This window comes from Dermacentor silvarum, chromosome 6 (genome assembly GCF_013339745.2).
Source record: "Dermacentor silvarum isolate Dsil-2018 chromosome 6, BIME_Dsil_1.4, whole genome shotgun sequence".
Classification (NCBI taxonomy): domain Eukaryota; kingdom Metazoa; phylum Arthropoda; class Arachnida; order Ixodida; family Ixodidae; genus Dermacentor; species Dermacentor silvarum.
This window is the reverse complement of record NC_051159.1, coordinates 139,414,404-139,431,070: the sequence shown is the minus strand read 5'-3', so window position 1 is coordinate 139,431,070 and position 16,667 is coordinate 139,414,404. Positions and strand designations below refer to the sequence as shown.

Genomic DNA, 16,667 nt, shown 5'->3' with positions numbered 1-16,667 from the left:
CCTCGCACTGCTCGCGGGCGCGTCTTTTGTCGGGAAGCAGATGTCGCCACTGTCGCTTCACAGCCTCGTCGACAGCACGCGCCTGGCCCCTTTGACGAACCGTGGAGAGTTCACTTTTCTTAACCGTATTTTACTTTGTACTACACGTGTGCAGATGTTACGACAGTTTATTTTCTGTATAAAGCGCAAAAGAGAGGAAAGACGAAGAAAAGAAACAAAGTCATCGTGGAGTAACACCGGCGTGAAAAAGGCCGTCTATCGCCGCGTGCGCCGCTTCTCGGCACCCGTGCAATAAGCGAAGAAAATGAGTTTCGTACACAGCAGAGTATGGTATTAAAAAAAAAAACACGATGTTTTTATTCTGTTACAGAAGTTTCGATTTTTTTCTCGGCTTTCACGGCACGAGCACTTTTAAACAAACTGAACAATAGATAGATAGATAAACTTTAATTCAAATATAGTTTTGTCTTGCCCCAATGGGGCATCGCTAATGGTCGGGGCCCCTAGTCCAGGGCTCCGCTGGCTCTTGCCATCTTCTCTGCTCTCTGGATCAGCTTGAGCTGGTCGTCGAGGGCCGAGCTGGACAGCAGTGCCTCCCATTGCTCCCTCGTGGTGTTCGTGTCACGGTGTTCTATGTTGTGTAGCGTGCACTCCCACGTAATGTGGTATAGGGTTGGTGTGACCCCACACCACGGGCATTCGTCCCTGTAGGCTGTGGGGTGCAGGCGATGTAATATGTGTAGGTTCGTGTAAGTGCCTGTCTGGAGCCTACGCCAGGCAGCGGCATCCTCCGTCTTTAGTATTCGATGGGGTGGGGGATATCGCAAGCGACTCCCTCTGTGGTAGTTCAGGATTGCTGAATACTCGGGGTCAACTGGGTCAGGGTCATCTGCAGTCGGCGTGATGAGTGCTCGGTTATATGCAAATTCTCGAGCTGCTCTGTCGGCATACAGGTTACCCGTGATGGCAGCGTGACCCGGTATCCAAATGATGGCTATGATGGTGTTGTCGTCAGTGTCCTCCTTAGGTATTTGGGCTAGGACTTGTGCCGCAGGTCTTGCGATTCTTCCCTGTAGGAAGTTGCGGCAGGCCTGCTGGGAGTCCGTGAGGATCGTCAGTGGTTTTTTTGCGTGTTGACCTTCGCGGATGGCTAACGCGATGGCCAGTTCTTCCGCTTCCGTGATCGTGCAGGGGCGGGTCGATGCACTGGAGGTGACGTGGCCTCGGCGGTCGCATACCACTGCCACTGCGCCCTTTTTATTCGTTCCGTACATAGCGGCGTCCGTAAAACGGGCCGTGGTATCGAACCTGAATGTTTTCTCTATGTATTGGGCCCTTGCTTTCCTCCTTCCGGAGTGTAGGTTAGGGTCCATGTTGCGTGGTATTGGGGCAATGTGATACCTGTCCTGGACGTGACGAGGTATCGTGCAGGTTTCTTGGGTTCGTGTTGTGGCTTTGAAGCCCAAAGTTTGTAGGAGCTTCCGGCCCGTGTGAGTCCGCGCAAGTCTCTGTTATTGTGAGACGTGAAGGGCTTCTGTGAGTTCGCTGAGGGTGTTGTGTAACCCCAGCGCCAATAATTTCTCAGTCGATGTACTCATCGGCAGGCGGAGAGCGGTCTTGAAAGCCATCCTCAAGAGCGTGTCGGCCTGTTTCGTCTCGGATTGTGTGAGATGGTAGTAGGGCAGGCTGTATGTGATTCTGCTCACCACCAGGCTTTTGACCAGTCGGAGTGTGTCCCCTTCCTTCATGCCTCTATTCTTCGATGTTACACGGGATATCATGCGTGATATCGCCTTGACACTGGTTTTGAGGAGCGTAAGGGTGTGTGTAGCACGCTGGTTAGACTGCAGCCACATGCCCAACACCCTGAGCAATGACGTTTCTGGTATGAGGCTCCCGTTGAGGTGTACCTCGATTTTTCGTGTTGGGTCTGTGGGGACTGTGTGGTTACCCCGGCCTCGCCAGACTCGTATGAGTTCAGATTTCTCGGGCGAGCATTGTAGTCCCCGTTGGCTGACGTATTCTTGGATGAGGTCAGCTGCAGTTTGCAGCCGTTCTTCTTTTTCAATAAGGGACCCTGTTGTGGTCCAGAGTGTTATGTCGTCTGCGTAGAAGAACAAACTGAACAAAACGGCACAGGCTTTTCGAAGTGTGTACACTTTGAGAAGTGGCCGATTTCGCGCTGTGTTTCCCAGCAAGACGCAATGCACTCAGCCGCTGCGTCAGATGGGTCTTTTAATCTATTAAATGAATCGTGACTGTTGTACTACAAACCACTAATGTCTGTGAAGGAGCTTGTACAAAACCAAAATGAACAAAATTAGTCAAGCACTATTGATGCTGAGAAGCACAGTAGGTCCGATGCCTAGCCCTTTTAGGCAAATGCAGGCTTTAAACTTGTTGTTTGCTTATCTCCAAGGTACCGGCTTGCTGTAAAAGCTTTAGGACATCATATATTGTGTATACAAATTAGAATGACTGTATTTTTTTACACTGACCGAATTTTGAATGCCACGCATTCAAAAATTATTTTCAGTTTTCTGCAACTTACAGATTTTCGCAAACTGTTGATGCAAGTGCCAAGTTCACCTTCATTTCGACAGTACTTTGTCTGTTTCTTGTCTTTTCTTTTTTTTCTTTCTTACGCCCTCTATTTCTCGTAAGGCCTTTCAAATCCCTCATCCATTCCCACATTCAGATAAGCATGCAGGAGACAGCACAAGTAAAGCCCCTATATTTATAAAAGTAGCGCCATCCACTTCCCTCCTCCTCCGTTGCACTATCGCGCTCGGCGCGACCAGCGCGATCGAGGCGCGATATCGACAGTGGCGCCGCCTGCGTCGGGCCTGCCGTGGCAGACGACAGCTAACGCGCTACCAGAGGAAATCCGAGGAAAACTTCGATCGCGCCCTGCGGAGACGTTTTTGAGGCGCGATTTTGCTTCGTCAGTCAGTAACTGGTCTTAATAATGCCGTTTTGGAAGTAGCAACGCGACGATGCGAGACGGCGTAAATATGAAGTGTGCAGCAAGCGTTTGCGCACGCCGGATGGTAAACAAAAAAAGCCTTTTGCCCTCGCCTTGTCGGTTGCGGCAACTTAAGGCGCAGCAGCATGCCATCACAACGAAGTTCTTGTCCCTAACACGTTTGATCCGTTTGTGCGTACAGCACTTTCGTCGCACAGGCCCGAGAATGGCAGTCGGAGCGCGCTGGAAAGAAAAAAATATACAAAAGCGCGACGCGAACTTCCACGTGACACGGATTGGCAAATGGGGGAGCGGAGGAGGCTGGGGCGACAGGAGGCGGCTAAGAGAGGGCGAGGAGGAAGCGCCGGGGTGAGCGCGGTGGCGGCAAGATCTAAGAATGGCGCTACTTTTGTAAATATAGGGGCTTTAAGCACAAGCACTGGCAGAAATCTCCGCCGTTTCACTAAAACGCTTTCTTCTTCCCTCGTTCTCTCAAGAATGTTCAATTGATAACTACTCTTACCCCATTTGGTCACGGCTTTCACGCAGACGGTCCCGAGATCGTCGACCAGCCACCGTCGAAGGTGGCCGCCGATTTCGGCGAGCCCGTGCAGCTCGACTGCAAGGCTGACGGCAAGCCGCCGCCGTCCTACTGCTGGACACGTGTGCGTTCGGGCCGCCTCGAGAGCATGGCTTCGGAGAGCTCCCTTCTCCTCGACCCGGTGTTGTACTCGGACGCCGGGAGCTACCAGTGCACGGCCACAAACCACTTGGGCTGGAAGGAGGAACGTGCCCGGACAAGGGACATCCTGCTCACCATCTCAGGTTGTTGTCTGTTCCTTTTTTTCTGTTTTGCTATCCGTGTGCTATTGCAGCTCTTGCAGAACACCGGCCTCTCAGACCGATTGTAGTGCTGCTGTGCGTCCTACTCTGCGCACGGTTGCTTACTCTCTTCCTCTTTCCTCTCCCCCTTTCTCTTATTCGCAGTGTAGGGTAGCAAACTGGACGCTTCTATGGTGAACTTCCCCAGCTTTCCTCTCCTTCATTTCTCTCTCATTCCCTGTGTTCTCGTCAGCCAAAGCGGCTGGTAATACGCCGGGCATACGTTCTCATGGCGAACAGTAGGTCTGCACGTCGATTGCCTGGCACGAGAGATGCATTCAAACAATGAGGAACGAAACAAAGTTTTAAAAGGACGCCTTTTTTTAGTTTACTAGGAAGAAGTTTCTGTCAAGTTTGTCAAATAAATTGTTGATGCTGGAGCTTTAGTACAGCATCAACACCTCATGTCGTCAGCTTTGCGTGAACTGTTTTCGAGCGCTTCCTTCAGTGGAAGAATCGAAGCTGTGGTTCCGATAGCTCCATTAAGTGTGAGCCATTTGTACTTGTGGTCTCTCTGACGACGTCCGCTTCATTCAGCCGCTGAGTTAATGCATAAATTCGCTTTGCGCTGAACGCTTAGCCTTCAATGTGTGATTAGTCGCACTCCTGCAACATTGCTGGTCCATGAACCTGGTATTGATGGCCGAATATTTTATGCCATAAAACTTTTTCTCAGCTTTTCATCTTTTATCCCGAGTGTTCCAGAAGGAGAATGAAACATTTAGCAGTGTAGTTTCAAGAACACTGCGCTGTAAACAGTGGGGTGTGTATGAATTCTAAAGTTGTGAACAATGAATACTTGTTTCTAGATTTATTATTTCTTTTCTCTCCGAGTTAATCGAATAGTCGTTTTCAAACAACGGTCGACAAAAAAGTACTCAAAAATTCTGCAGTGCGGAGAAAAACTGGTGTCTACGCTTAAATAGTGCTTACGGTTGCTTGAATTTTCATCCAGGGCGGCCTGACGTCAAAGCACTGAACAAAACCCTGATGGCGATCGTGGGCAAGCCAGTCAGGATCTCCGTTCTGGTTTGTGCCAACCCACCACCTACACGAGCTTACTGGATTGTGAGACGCCTGCTTCTCAGTCCCGGAGAAGCGGCCCTCGCCCAATACGTTGCCCATAACTACAGTGTAAGTAATTTTTACAGCGAAGCTGTGTATGCCTAGGCTGAAACACCCGTGGTCCGACCACAAAAAACTCTCCGGTGGAAATAAGCCTATCGAAACCTATCGCACGTGACAAACGTCTCAAAGAGTTATTCAAGCGAAGCTTGTATTGCCTCACAAGTGTCGGCGGTGGTGGTGGAGGTGGTGTCACGCTAAAACCCTATCGAAAACCGGTCGAAAGCTCGCGTTTCGTTCACTTGGTATATACCAAAATTGACATGGAAGGGTACGAATGTATGATTAACATGACTGATAGGTCGTGACATCAATAACATCACATGCTCGTCAGTTACGTCACGATTAACGATAATAAAATCACGTGCGGCGCATACCCGCATTACATATGCGGGTATGCGCCACACGTATGCGCCAGGGATATGCGGGTGTATATGATTCAAGGACGAGAAAGAAGGGCAGAAAGAAAGAAGTCACGTGTGGCTCATATCGGGGCCGCACATTTCAGCTTCGCTGGTTACCATCCGTACGGGGTGCATGGGCGATGAATTTTTTTTTTTCTGTACAGCATGATAAAATCATGTGCGCGTGTAGATTGTATAACAAGCTAGAACAAAAGCCCGACAAGGTACAACAAAAGATGCTGGGAACTGGACAGGACAGCGTCAGTTCGCGGCGTGCTACATGACTGAACAAGGCATTTCCATTGTGGAATTGACATTGCCGACATTATCCGGAACCATATCATTGGCTCCCTACCGTGATACAAAAGTGCCTAACTTATGCGAATCCACTGTTAAAAGGAACATCCCAATGCGTTGCTTTGACTTTGCTGGCGCTCTAGCCGCAAGTGGCGCCTGAAGTTATTCCACTCCACTGCACAGAGGCATAGAACACTGCAAACATATTCGCCCCCTAATGAAGGAGCTCGTTTGTCTCATGGCCAACACCCTTATCCTTAAAGGGGATCTGACACGATATTTTAGTCCTTTTTTCTTTTTTTTTCCATACGTGGTACCTCTAAACACGAGAAAAGTATTGGCAAGCCTCAGAGCGCCGTAAATATTTCAATATAACAGCCTTCTACAGTTAGTTTCGGTTTCATTTCTACTGAGTTGTGACGTCCTGACACGTTAAGCAGGACATGCGAGGCGACCAAGTCAGTTGCAGTGAGTGTGAAAGCGTCGCAAATCTTGTTCCCTGTGACCACATACTACGTCATACCGTCACAACATAGGGAGATACTAAACTGAAACTGGTTGTAGAAAAGCTTTTATATTAAATTATTTACGGTGTTTCCAATATTTTTTCTATGACATAGAGGTGTAGGAATTTCATTGAACGCTAGAAAACGAGTAGTCGAACATTGGATCTCGGTACCACTGGGTTAAAGAGCCCCTTAATAGGTTTGGGCATTGCAAGCAGACGAGCGCGGTGCGTATTTCACGGGGTGGAAGTCATGTTTGCAAGCAACAAGCGACTGTAAGTCGCGCAGACAGCTAAAATTTCAAACAGGAGTCCACGCACTCTTCCTCTCGCGGGAGCTTCGCCACCTGAAATAGAGTCAAGGTCACACGCAGCTTTCACGGCCTCCATTTATTTTTTGTCTCCACTTTATGCATACGTCCTTCGAGTATATAGCGGGCCAGATACCATGCTCCTTTCTATCTCTCTCTACGGTTCTTTTTTATTCTAGCCTAAATTTAGGAAACGTAAGGAAATTAAACGCTGGTAAGTGTTGCAAGCAGGTTGGAGTGTATCCAAAATTTATCTGGTGCATATTTTGTAAGGATTCTTTGCCTGCCGTTGCTCTTTCTTTTCTATCATCCGGCCCTCCGAGTAGTCGACCCTGGCAATAACGGGAGCGCGGGTTCTTGCGAGCTGATGATAAAGAACATAAATGATGAAAAATGAAAAGAATCGTTAGGAAACATGAACCTCGAGATGTCTGAATACTGTAGCATTCGTTATAGTATACTATAAAGTAAATATTAACCATACTATAGTAATGCTAAAGTATATTATAGTAACCCTACTATATAGTTGCCCCGCTTATAGCCACTAATTCCTACTGCAATTATTCAGGGAGTTCTATCACCCACAATAATAGACTACAACCACATCGCCATGCGGTAACTTTATATCGTGTCGGTCAGTGTATAATTTTATACATTGATCGTTTCTCTAGGAGAGAGAGAGAGAAATTGGGTACGAAAGGTAAGGAGGTTAACCGGAAGAGATTCTGGTTTGCTACCCTGCACTGGGGGAAGGGTAAGGGGAAATAAAATGCGGAAAGGATAGCGGAGAGATAAAGCAAAGGCACGAAAAAAGTAAATAGAGAAAGTGGGGAATGTCCGTGAGAACTACAGTATCTCTAATAAGTCACTCGAACGCAAAAACTTCAAGGGTGCCTTGACCGACTTGTGGTTGACGACTTGTGTTGAGCCCGGCGCTGCAGTACTGTCTGCTCCGAAAGCGGCCAGCCGTCATGACGGTATAGCGTGGTCGCGAGTGACTGCCTCTGTGCGCTGTATCAGGGACAACGGCAAAGAACGCGTTCAATACTTTCCTTGCGGCCGCAGTGACTACACGCAACACTATCTTCCTTTTTGATGCGGAAAGCAAAGGATTTCGTAAAAGCGACGCCAAGCCACAGTCGGCAAAGTACTAGAAGTTGTGGTTGTTTGTTGTGCAGTTAATATGAATCGGTAAAGTACTGTTGTCTCGGGTTGGTATTGTCCAGATGGACGTTTGTCTGCGATGTCGCAGCGAAGTCACTGCGTTGAAAGGATGGTTGATTGAGACGCTTCCGCGGCTGCCTGAAGCGTTGTAGAGACCTGTGTTTAATTGAACCAAGAAGTCTACTAACTATCGTGCATGTGAATGTGAGTCACGTCGCACGGCTGGCGTAAGCGCTGTCGGTCGCACCACTTTTTTTCATGAAGAGAAAGTAGTGACATACACAGCTTTGACATCACGGGGCAACACCATCACGTGCCTCCTACAGTGCGACAAAGAAGTGATGCCGCATCACAACGACAAGTGGCAGCTCCACCTAGCAGACATGTAATTGCAGCTGTAGCTCTAGACCACGGTGTTAGGAGTATTTTAAGTGGACCAACGGCGCCTCCGGAAAGGCGGAACTTCGGTCCCCGTTTTGTGCAGAGGGTCCGCGATGGCGCCACAGTACCCGTGGCCGATGCGAGGTAACATGCATGGTCGCTTCGGGGCCGTGAACGACAAATAAATAAAAAAAACTCAGCCTTCGCGCTATAACGAGCACAAAAAAAAAAAACGGCGAACAAATACGAGATTTAGACGATACAGCCATAGATATCTGTTGAATATGTTCAATTAACCACCTTGAAGGTTTGCAATAGGAGGATGCCTTCGCATTCGGACATATGAAATCATGCATTTAAACTTTGACAGTCAAGTCGCGTTGAAATATGACAGAAGTTAGTTCTCTTTGTTGAAGGAAAATAACGTATTATCCGTAGTACTACAGCAGTAAAACGTACTGTCGATTGCCATCTCGAACATTCGAAGCAATTATCGGTCGTTGATTACGCATAAAACGATGTGTGATGAATACAACCTTTGTTAACGCTAGCTAGTCGCACAAACAACAGTGAATTTTAGCGAAGTGCCAGCAGCTAAGTTTGAGGCACCGACGACGCTTTAGGGCATGAAAAAACATCCTGGTTTGGCACCGCCAGAAAGGTAGACATTTTTTCTGTGGCGCGTATGTGCTTCCGATTCTTCTCTGTTCCCATCCGAGTGATATTTTTCACTTTCTGTATTTTTCACTGTCTGTGTCTTACATAGTAGGCCAGAGACAGCATTACGACTTGGTCCTTTTGGATGTGTGGAGTCTTTACGAGCGTAGCCAGTCCACACAGTGGTTACGGTGCTCGGCTACTGACCGAAGGTTGCCGGCCGCGGCGGTCGCATTTTGATGGAGGCGAAATGCTAGAGGCCCGTGTACTGTACGATGTCAGTTCACGTTAAAGAATACGATTGTCAAAGTTTCCGGAGCCCTCCTTCGGCATGCCTCATAATCATATCGTGGTTTAGCACGGAAAACCCCAAATATTGTCATTGTTGCAAGCCTAGCTCTCGCACGGGGAGAGAATTTTCCAGTCTGACACGGCTACGTTTGGTTGCAGGAGGGTGCGAACGGTCCGCAGGCGCCTTTCTTTTTTTCTGTCTTTGTCAAGTGAGCAGGGCAGTCGGGAAACTTCGTCGGCACGGTGTCTTTTGTCCGAGCCGCCTTTCGTGGTGCACTCTCAAGAACGTGTAATTTGTAGACTGCTTCCCACGTCTTCGTCATGTGCCTCGGCTCGAAGTGCTTCTCCTTCCTTGCGTGGAATCGCATGGCGCCATATCTTCAGGTGCTCCGCTTCTCGAGGTGTAGCAAAAAGCTACACTTTTTCAGTGCAGGTCTTGTAGCCAGATTTGCACCATGGCACAAACCACTTGATGCCAATTTCACGGCTTGCTAACACGAATGGCACAGCTTGTCATCGCACAAAAAGAATGAAAACAAGGGCGCGACGTGGCGAAAACTGCTCCCACTAGATGGCGACCGCTCCTCCACAAATGCGCAATACGGGCCGGCTCACCCGAATGTCGGCCACGCGACCGCTCCTGCCATCTAGCGGCGTGATGCAGCGGAGGTGCCGAAGTTCGACGCAGCGAGTGCACGGCGGCGGCGCTCCGTCGTTCCACCTCTACCTCATGCACGCGATATTCAAGCGACAGCGACAAGCGACGCGACAGTCGTGTCGCGGCGTGGAGCAACCACATGAACGCGACATCGCGAAAACGAGTAGCGACGGATTTACATTGTTCTGCGAATAAATGTTATCGTGCGCGCGTAAAGAAATCTCAATTTTATCAAAAGGTCAATGTTTTATCTAGACCTAGCTAAAATATGCTATCATCCCCAGTGAAAATACGTCCCATGCATCCCCAGTGGAACTCCGTCCCATGCCGCCAGCGTAAGGTGCCGTGGCGCCATCTGTTGAGTAAAACTTAAAACACTTTCTCGGCTCTCGGTGGCGTCTTAGGCCTAACAGCGTCAAAACAAAACAACCGATCTCAATAATAACGACAAGAGAGCGCCGATACTTAGTCTTCAGCTAGCGATGAGGTGAAGCGATGACTGATTGTACTATTTATTTTTTGCTGTCACAGCAGAGAGCAAGTTGCAAGAGCGAATTCAGATCGAAGCGGGCAGGCTGGTTGCTGCCATGTTGTTGTGCAATCGCTGTCCCCAGCGGATGTCATGGCGCTGACTTCCGGGCGACAAGCGATATTTTCTGGCTGGCCAGAAACCGGCGACACGACCAGCGACAGCGACGGATAGCTCTCCGCGACGGCAAAACCTGTCGCTCGTCGCCGTCGCTTGTCGCTGTCGCTCGAAAATCGCGTGCATGCGGTTGGGCCTCAACACCGTGGCTCTAAACCACGGTGTAAGAAGATAGGTGCTCCGACGGCGCGCCCGCGCTGGGGCGAGAGAGCGACCACTTCGTGTGACCGGAAGTGAGCGCCGCCGCTAGGGGCAGCACGTGTTCAGGAGGCCTTGGAGAAGCGGCACAACAGTGGATAATTTACGACCTCCGTCAGCATTTAAACACCCATACCCAAATATATGCAATTTTTCGTTATTTAGACGCCAAATCCTGAGCAGGTAGAAGGTTTCATGCCACTTACAGTCAAAATACCGTCATTTCGAACACGAGAGAGACGCGTCGTCTGCTCGAGCAGACGGCGCGCTGCGCTTACCGCTGCTCGCCGCGTCGGAGTCAATCGGAATGTCGGCAGAAATATAAAGGGACGTTCCTCCAACCAAGTAGAGTCGTTTTAAGGCCTACCGGCTTCTGCAGTCAGAGAACGGCGTGCCTTTTGTGAGTTTCCTTTATTTATCCTGAGCAACGAAGGACCGCCCTAATAAGACAAATAACTCTGCGAAACTCTCCTTTGTTGCGGATCAGCCATATCAGTACCGCAAACGTTCCTAAGCGGAGCAACGCCCATGGCCCGCCGACTTCGTCCACAGCCCCCAGTCGTTGGAGCTTGCGATGAAAACGCCGCTAGTTATAAAACGTTTCTTTTCGTGAGCTCTTAAGCGTCTGGACATGTTTCAGGTTTAAATAAAGAGCAAACCAGGTGAACCACCTCGCACGAAGGTTGCTGCGCGCGGGCCAGTCTTCGAATCCAAATGTGTGCTAACTCGTCGACACATCGGCAGTGCATGTGTTCCGACGATGCTGTTCGTAGTTTTCTCAAACCAGGCTCAAACGACATACGCTCCGCCCTTTATTGAAGGAGTGCATGCCGCTCGTAATAGACCCATGTTGGCATCAGCCGTGGCCGAATTGACGCTTAAATATTTAACGTACTCGTCTTCCTTCCGTGCCGAGCCTCGACGAGTATGGAAAACTGTGGAAGTTTCTTAGAGGGCAGATATTACCACGCACGGTAAGTTTTAAGGGTACACTCCGACAAGTCGGAGGATCATGTCATGTCCGAAAACAGGAAAGGCACGATGCTGTCTTTAATCATTTTTTTGCCACAATGAAGTGCACATGTTTCCAATGTTTCCGGAAACAAAACTCCCTTTATAAACGCATACCCTCGCACCTAGAGCGCTGGAGCTTCGTTTGTTATACGACAGGTGGCGCTCGCTATATTTTTAATCTTCAATTGTAAAATACATTTTTCTGTACGAGCTATGTACGCCGCTTCGAAATGCAGGTTAAGTGGTAGAATTGTGCTGTCCTTTCCTATACATTTTTCGAGATTGTGTTGTGGTTAAAGCAGCAAAGATGCCTGGTGTCTGGCTGAGTCCCGAGTATTTGAGGTTCACCGATGGGTACGAACTATTCACTACCAATGTTTTCCAGGACACCGAGAAAGGGATAGAGCAAAAAAAAAAACAGTATAATAAGTAATCTGTCAGTTTCACAAATGCTGATGTCACATTCACCTCATTAATTGAGCTATGATGCTAGGCAATAAAAGGTCTCATTGTGAACGCAATGTGGTCGTTATTCTTTAAGATTAGTAGTTACAGTTCTAATGTGCTAAAGAAAGTGGAGATGTTACTGTGTGTGGCCTTTTGAGAGTGACTACTTTCAGCATCGGTTGCATCCCGGCTTTTTTGTTGTAGCAATGATACTTTACCTCTCTTATTTTCGTTGAGTGCCACTTAATCTTTGGCCTAGCTGTGGATATATTGAGTTGTTTAGTAGCTTTCCCTACCTCCTCACTTTTTGATGACAACTGTTTTGTCATGCTAATAGGTTGTACTTTTATCTGTTTTCTTTTCAGAGTGCCGACACACCATTTTGCAGAACCACATCCCTGGAGATTAGGTCGGTTCACCCTGAAGATGCCGGAGAAATATTGTTTGTTGCCAGAAACTCCAAAGGCATTGACGATGCCACTATCATCCTCAACGTCACACATCAGGCTAGCTTCTCTTTCACGGAGGAGAACTCCTTCGCAGGTACGGCGACAATGAAGTAGCTTCAACAGTGTCTCTACAGGCAAAGGGCACAATAACGACAATTTGTAGGGCGACATAATTGGTTCTTGACCTCATCCGGCCCTTTTGTTTCCTCTGCTTTAAATATTGATTTTGGATTTTTTTTACCATTGCAGTCGTTTTCTGCATCTTCTTTTTCATTCAGATCACAAAAAAGTATATGGCTGGGCCCTAACGGTCAATGATCGTCAGAGCTTTCTGTGAACAACCGCATGTAATCTCGAACCCTGGTAAAACGCTTTCTTTGGATACTTACTTGGTGAATCATCACAGTCGAAACGCACATTGGTTATGGTTGGTTTACCTGGATGTTTTGTGCTACTGTCAGATGGATGCCAATTTTTCTCATTCATTTAACTTCATCCACCTTGTGGGCTTCTGCAGAAAATTCTGTACCATGCAAAAGAAACAGAAAAAAATGCAGAACTTACAGGGCATCTCACCTGCGTAATTTTACGAATGGGCATTACGTATATGAATGTGAGACCCATCCTTACCCACATTTGCTATTAAGCCATGATTTTGGAGAGTTTATCACTCTACACAGCCAGTTGAAAAAACTTATGAAAGAATCTTCACCAGGCTTGAAAATTCTAACCCACGACAAATTGGCAGCTGTGTGCCAATCACAATGTTTTTCTTGTGAGTTCCTCATCTAGTATTGAATGTCGAATTTCTGTCTATTGCAAAATAAGTCAATACATGCAATTTTTTTATAATTGCAGAGAAATCGGAAGCTAACTGGATGTTGGCAACGTGGATGAGCATAGCTGTGGCCTTCTCCGACAGAATGAGACGGGGCGCAAGCTGACACACATCTTAGAGTAAGTATAACTGTACTATAAGCTTCTAACAAAAAGCTCAATGATTATATTCCTTATGAAAGTTGCACCAACTCGCCAACATTCCTCAGTCAGAAACCGTAGCCTAGACAAGTTGATATACTATTCAGCGCGAAAAACAAGCACCGAAAGATAATGGACGATGCACTGTGTGTTTTCTTCATTTAGTCGCTTGTCTGTTGGCGCTTTCCTTTAGCATGTTACTTGAAAATACCAATGTCTATCTTCCAAAGTAGCGTGCCCTTAATCTAGCCATTTTCTGTGGCAAACGCTTTGCTAACGGTGCCTGCTCACCAGTGCTGCTGCTGCTGCTGCTCCCCCGTCGAATAACCAAAACTCTGGGCAGCACTCATATATCAAACTGGCTTATATGTATTGTGTTTATATGGGGTATCTGTACTACCTCTACAAATGTTCTGGTCGCCGTCAATGTTCTCCGCGTAATTGGGCAGTGAAACTATACACGCGACCATAAATATCCTGACTGCAACAGATACACGCCTTCAAGCTCAGAATGACTTTTTTTTAAATAGCGCGAAGCTTTACTGTTGCTCCCTCGTAAATGTTTGGTGCGTCTTTCTCGCCGAGTAAAGTGGGACGATACCGGAGGCAGTGTAATCCGTGGCCACGTGGGTCACGTGGTACGTGGTCTGCGTCTTGCTGGGTATGCACGTAATCGCTTTGATGCCAAACGCGGTGCACAAAATGAACAGTTTTGTAGCATATAATTAACCCGCTTTGCTAAAGCTTAGCTTAACATGGATTCCAATCTTGCGCGTTGGATTTGCAATAATTTTTATTTCTTGATTGCGTGCACGTAGAAGGCCTCGAGCAAATAATTGCGTGGGGTGGGAAATTCAACACAACAGTGAGCATTTGGTGGTTCTGAAATTTTGTTCGGCGAATATATTTCTTCTATATGTGTAAGGAAAAGCGCACTTTTGAGTATCCCGATAGTAGCATGTCGAGATATATGCCTTGCCTGAAGAAGCAACCAGTACGAAATGTACGCATGTGTTTGCAACAGTATTCTCCACAACGTATTCAGTACGTTCTTAAAATTACGCTTGCTTTTCTCTTTTATATTTCAGAATATTTAGACCACGTGTGAGCACATGAACGTCCCATAGGCACCACATGAGGTGTATGTGTACCTGCCACGAAGACACTGTGTAACAGCTGTGCAGAGAAGAGCAACGCCAGGCCTTCTTCAGCCAAGCGGGTCCCACAAGCGAGCACATCGCCATCTTACCAGGGCTGAGCGTCCAGACACTGGCAGCACAATACCACAGACAAAGTCAATGTTTCTATAAGCATCGTGCCGAGGAGGGATAAAATTGTGATAATCCTCCACACTATATTGTACATGATGAAAATGTTGTGGCTTTTGTGTTGAAAATGTTTATTAACCTGTAAAAAATGTTGGAAAATAAAGTAGAAGTGATATTCACAATCAATTCAAGCTGTTTTCCATTGCGTAACAAAGTGTAATTACTTTGGCCTCCCGGGTCAACTGCGGTGTTTTTTGCACACTACCTATACCGCATGGGAAAGAATATTGGCAAGTTGAGAATATTCATCAGATAGTTGGTGCAGTGATTAGGACAACCTTTTGCGTTGACATACATTCAGCAAATAGGCTCTTTTAGGCTTTACAGAGGCTATAGAATGTCGAGTAATTGTAGTCCTTGAGCTGGATTACTCGTAGCGGCGAACATACCTGCACTTTTTAAATGAACTACTTTACAGCGCATGTTGCAATTTACAAGTTGAAGCCAGCGAGCTTGCCAGGCATGTGCACGCTTGTTTTAAGCAATAAAGCGTCCTAAGTAACTTGGATACCAATGGAGTTTGCTTCCAACTACAAGAATTATCTCAAAACTGGTGTCGTACTGAAAATTCCTTTTGGATAGGCCTTGCGAACTCAGCGGCTGCAAATCGTAAAATGCATAATTGGCCGTAAAGTAATACATTACAATACAATACAATAAGATTTATTTCCACCAATGTATTAAAGGGACTGACAGCTGGCAAAAATGTGTTGTGATACGTTGATGGAAATGAAATTATCATGATTTGCTGTGATAGAATCCAGCAATCTAGGTACTTCGGATGTAGTCCATAAGATTACTGTACATACGTAAGTTGCCGGTTAATAAACACAGCTTAGTTATTGATTAAAATGGCAATCGTATATTATTACAGGCTCGCGCTTTATTCTATGCGTATTACGAAATAAAGAAAGTCCACACGAACGAGCGGCACATGCGTCCCACAAGCATGGCGGCCCACATGCTGTCGTACGCTCGCGAGTTTGCGAGTAAGTACCCAGAGTCACGTGGTGTCCCTGTGAGACTACAAAATGCCCTCCACTATAGTTGTGCCGTGGATGAATGCCAGCCCTACAATATTAGCACACGCGTATGAGGCTACGGCAACACGCTGACCAGCGTATCACGTGTAAAAATGTCATTTTGCTTTCGAGAACTTAGCTTGGCTTGACTAAAAAAAAAAAAAAGCTCTAACCTGGTTAGTGACCAAAGCAGTTGGACAGGAAACCGCGAGAACACGTAGCTATAACTGTAGATATAATTGAACACTTCAGAAAACATGAATCGCAGGAACATCAGTTTGATAAACAAAATAATACTTTCTCACAACTACGGCCACACTTATCCACTGCCTCCCACCGATGCCGGCTAAAATCGCTATCGCGCTCACCTATCACTGTTTTCAGCATGCTTCCAGTGAATGAATGCATTCTCACTGCAGGTCGAAAAATTCTGATAAAAAATGTTCCACGGCGTTTTCCGCGTTACCACTTCATGATTAGACACTCTGACCGGTAAGCTTTTCATTGCACTAAAAAAATGGGTACCATTAAATTTGGTTGTCAGTAACTTTCAGATAAACTTGTACTTTTTTCTTCATACGTACCACGTTTCCGTATGATAAATATTCCGAGAGCCTTAAAAAATTATCTTACGAATTACTTATTTAAATATATTGCTCACTAGAATAACTTTCCTGTAATTAAATATGATGGTTTAAACATGATGTTAATTGACTTATTCGGTTACATTTCTTCGAATAACTTCGCGCATCATTTCAGCACCTTAGCTACTGTGTGATTTTAGAACTGGTTCATGACAGGTGAGAAACACAACCACTTCACAAGCTGCTTTGCACATCACGTCGACTGTGAAGAAATGCATTGGCGAGTTCATTATTCATTCTTCACTTAGCACCCACGTCCAAACCCATTTCAGTGGTTTTTTGTATTAATCTTTTCTTGACT

The 16,667-nt window shown here is 46.8% G+C and overlaps 1 protein-coding gene across 3 annotated transcripts in view; it reads left to right on the top strand.

Moving 5' to 3' along the window:
• The window catches only part of LOC119456090 (hemicentin-2-like), a 194,522-nt gene extending 179,696 nt beyond the window's left edge, over nt 1-14,826 (top strand). For all 3 annotated transcript variants that reach the window (XM_049669540.1, XM_037717691.2, XM_049669539.1), the window contains exons 7-11: nt 3,515-3,790; nt 4,803-4,981; nt 12,311-12,488; nt 13,253-13,351; nt 14,461-14,826. In XM_049669540.1, the coding sequence (XP_049525497.1) occupies nt 3,515-3,790; nt 4,803-4,981; nt 12,311-12,488; nt 13,253-13,338 (719 nt within the window). In that variant the 3' untranslated portion in view covers nt 13,339-13,351; nt 14,461-14,826. The remainder of the gene's footprint in view (nt 1-3,514; nt 3,791-4,802; nt 4,982-12,310; nt 12,489-13,252; nt 13,352-14,460) is intronic.
• Nucleotides 14,827-16,667: the final 1,841 nt, after the last annotated feature.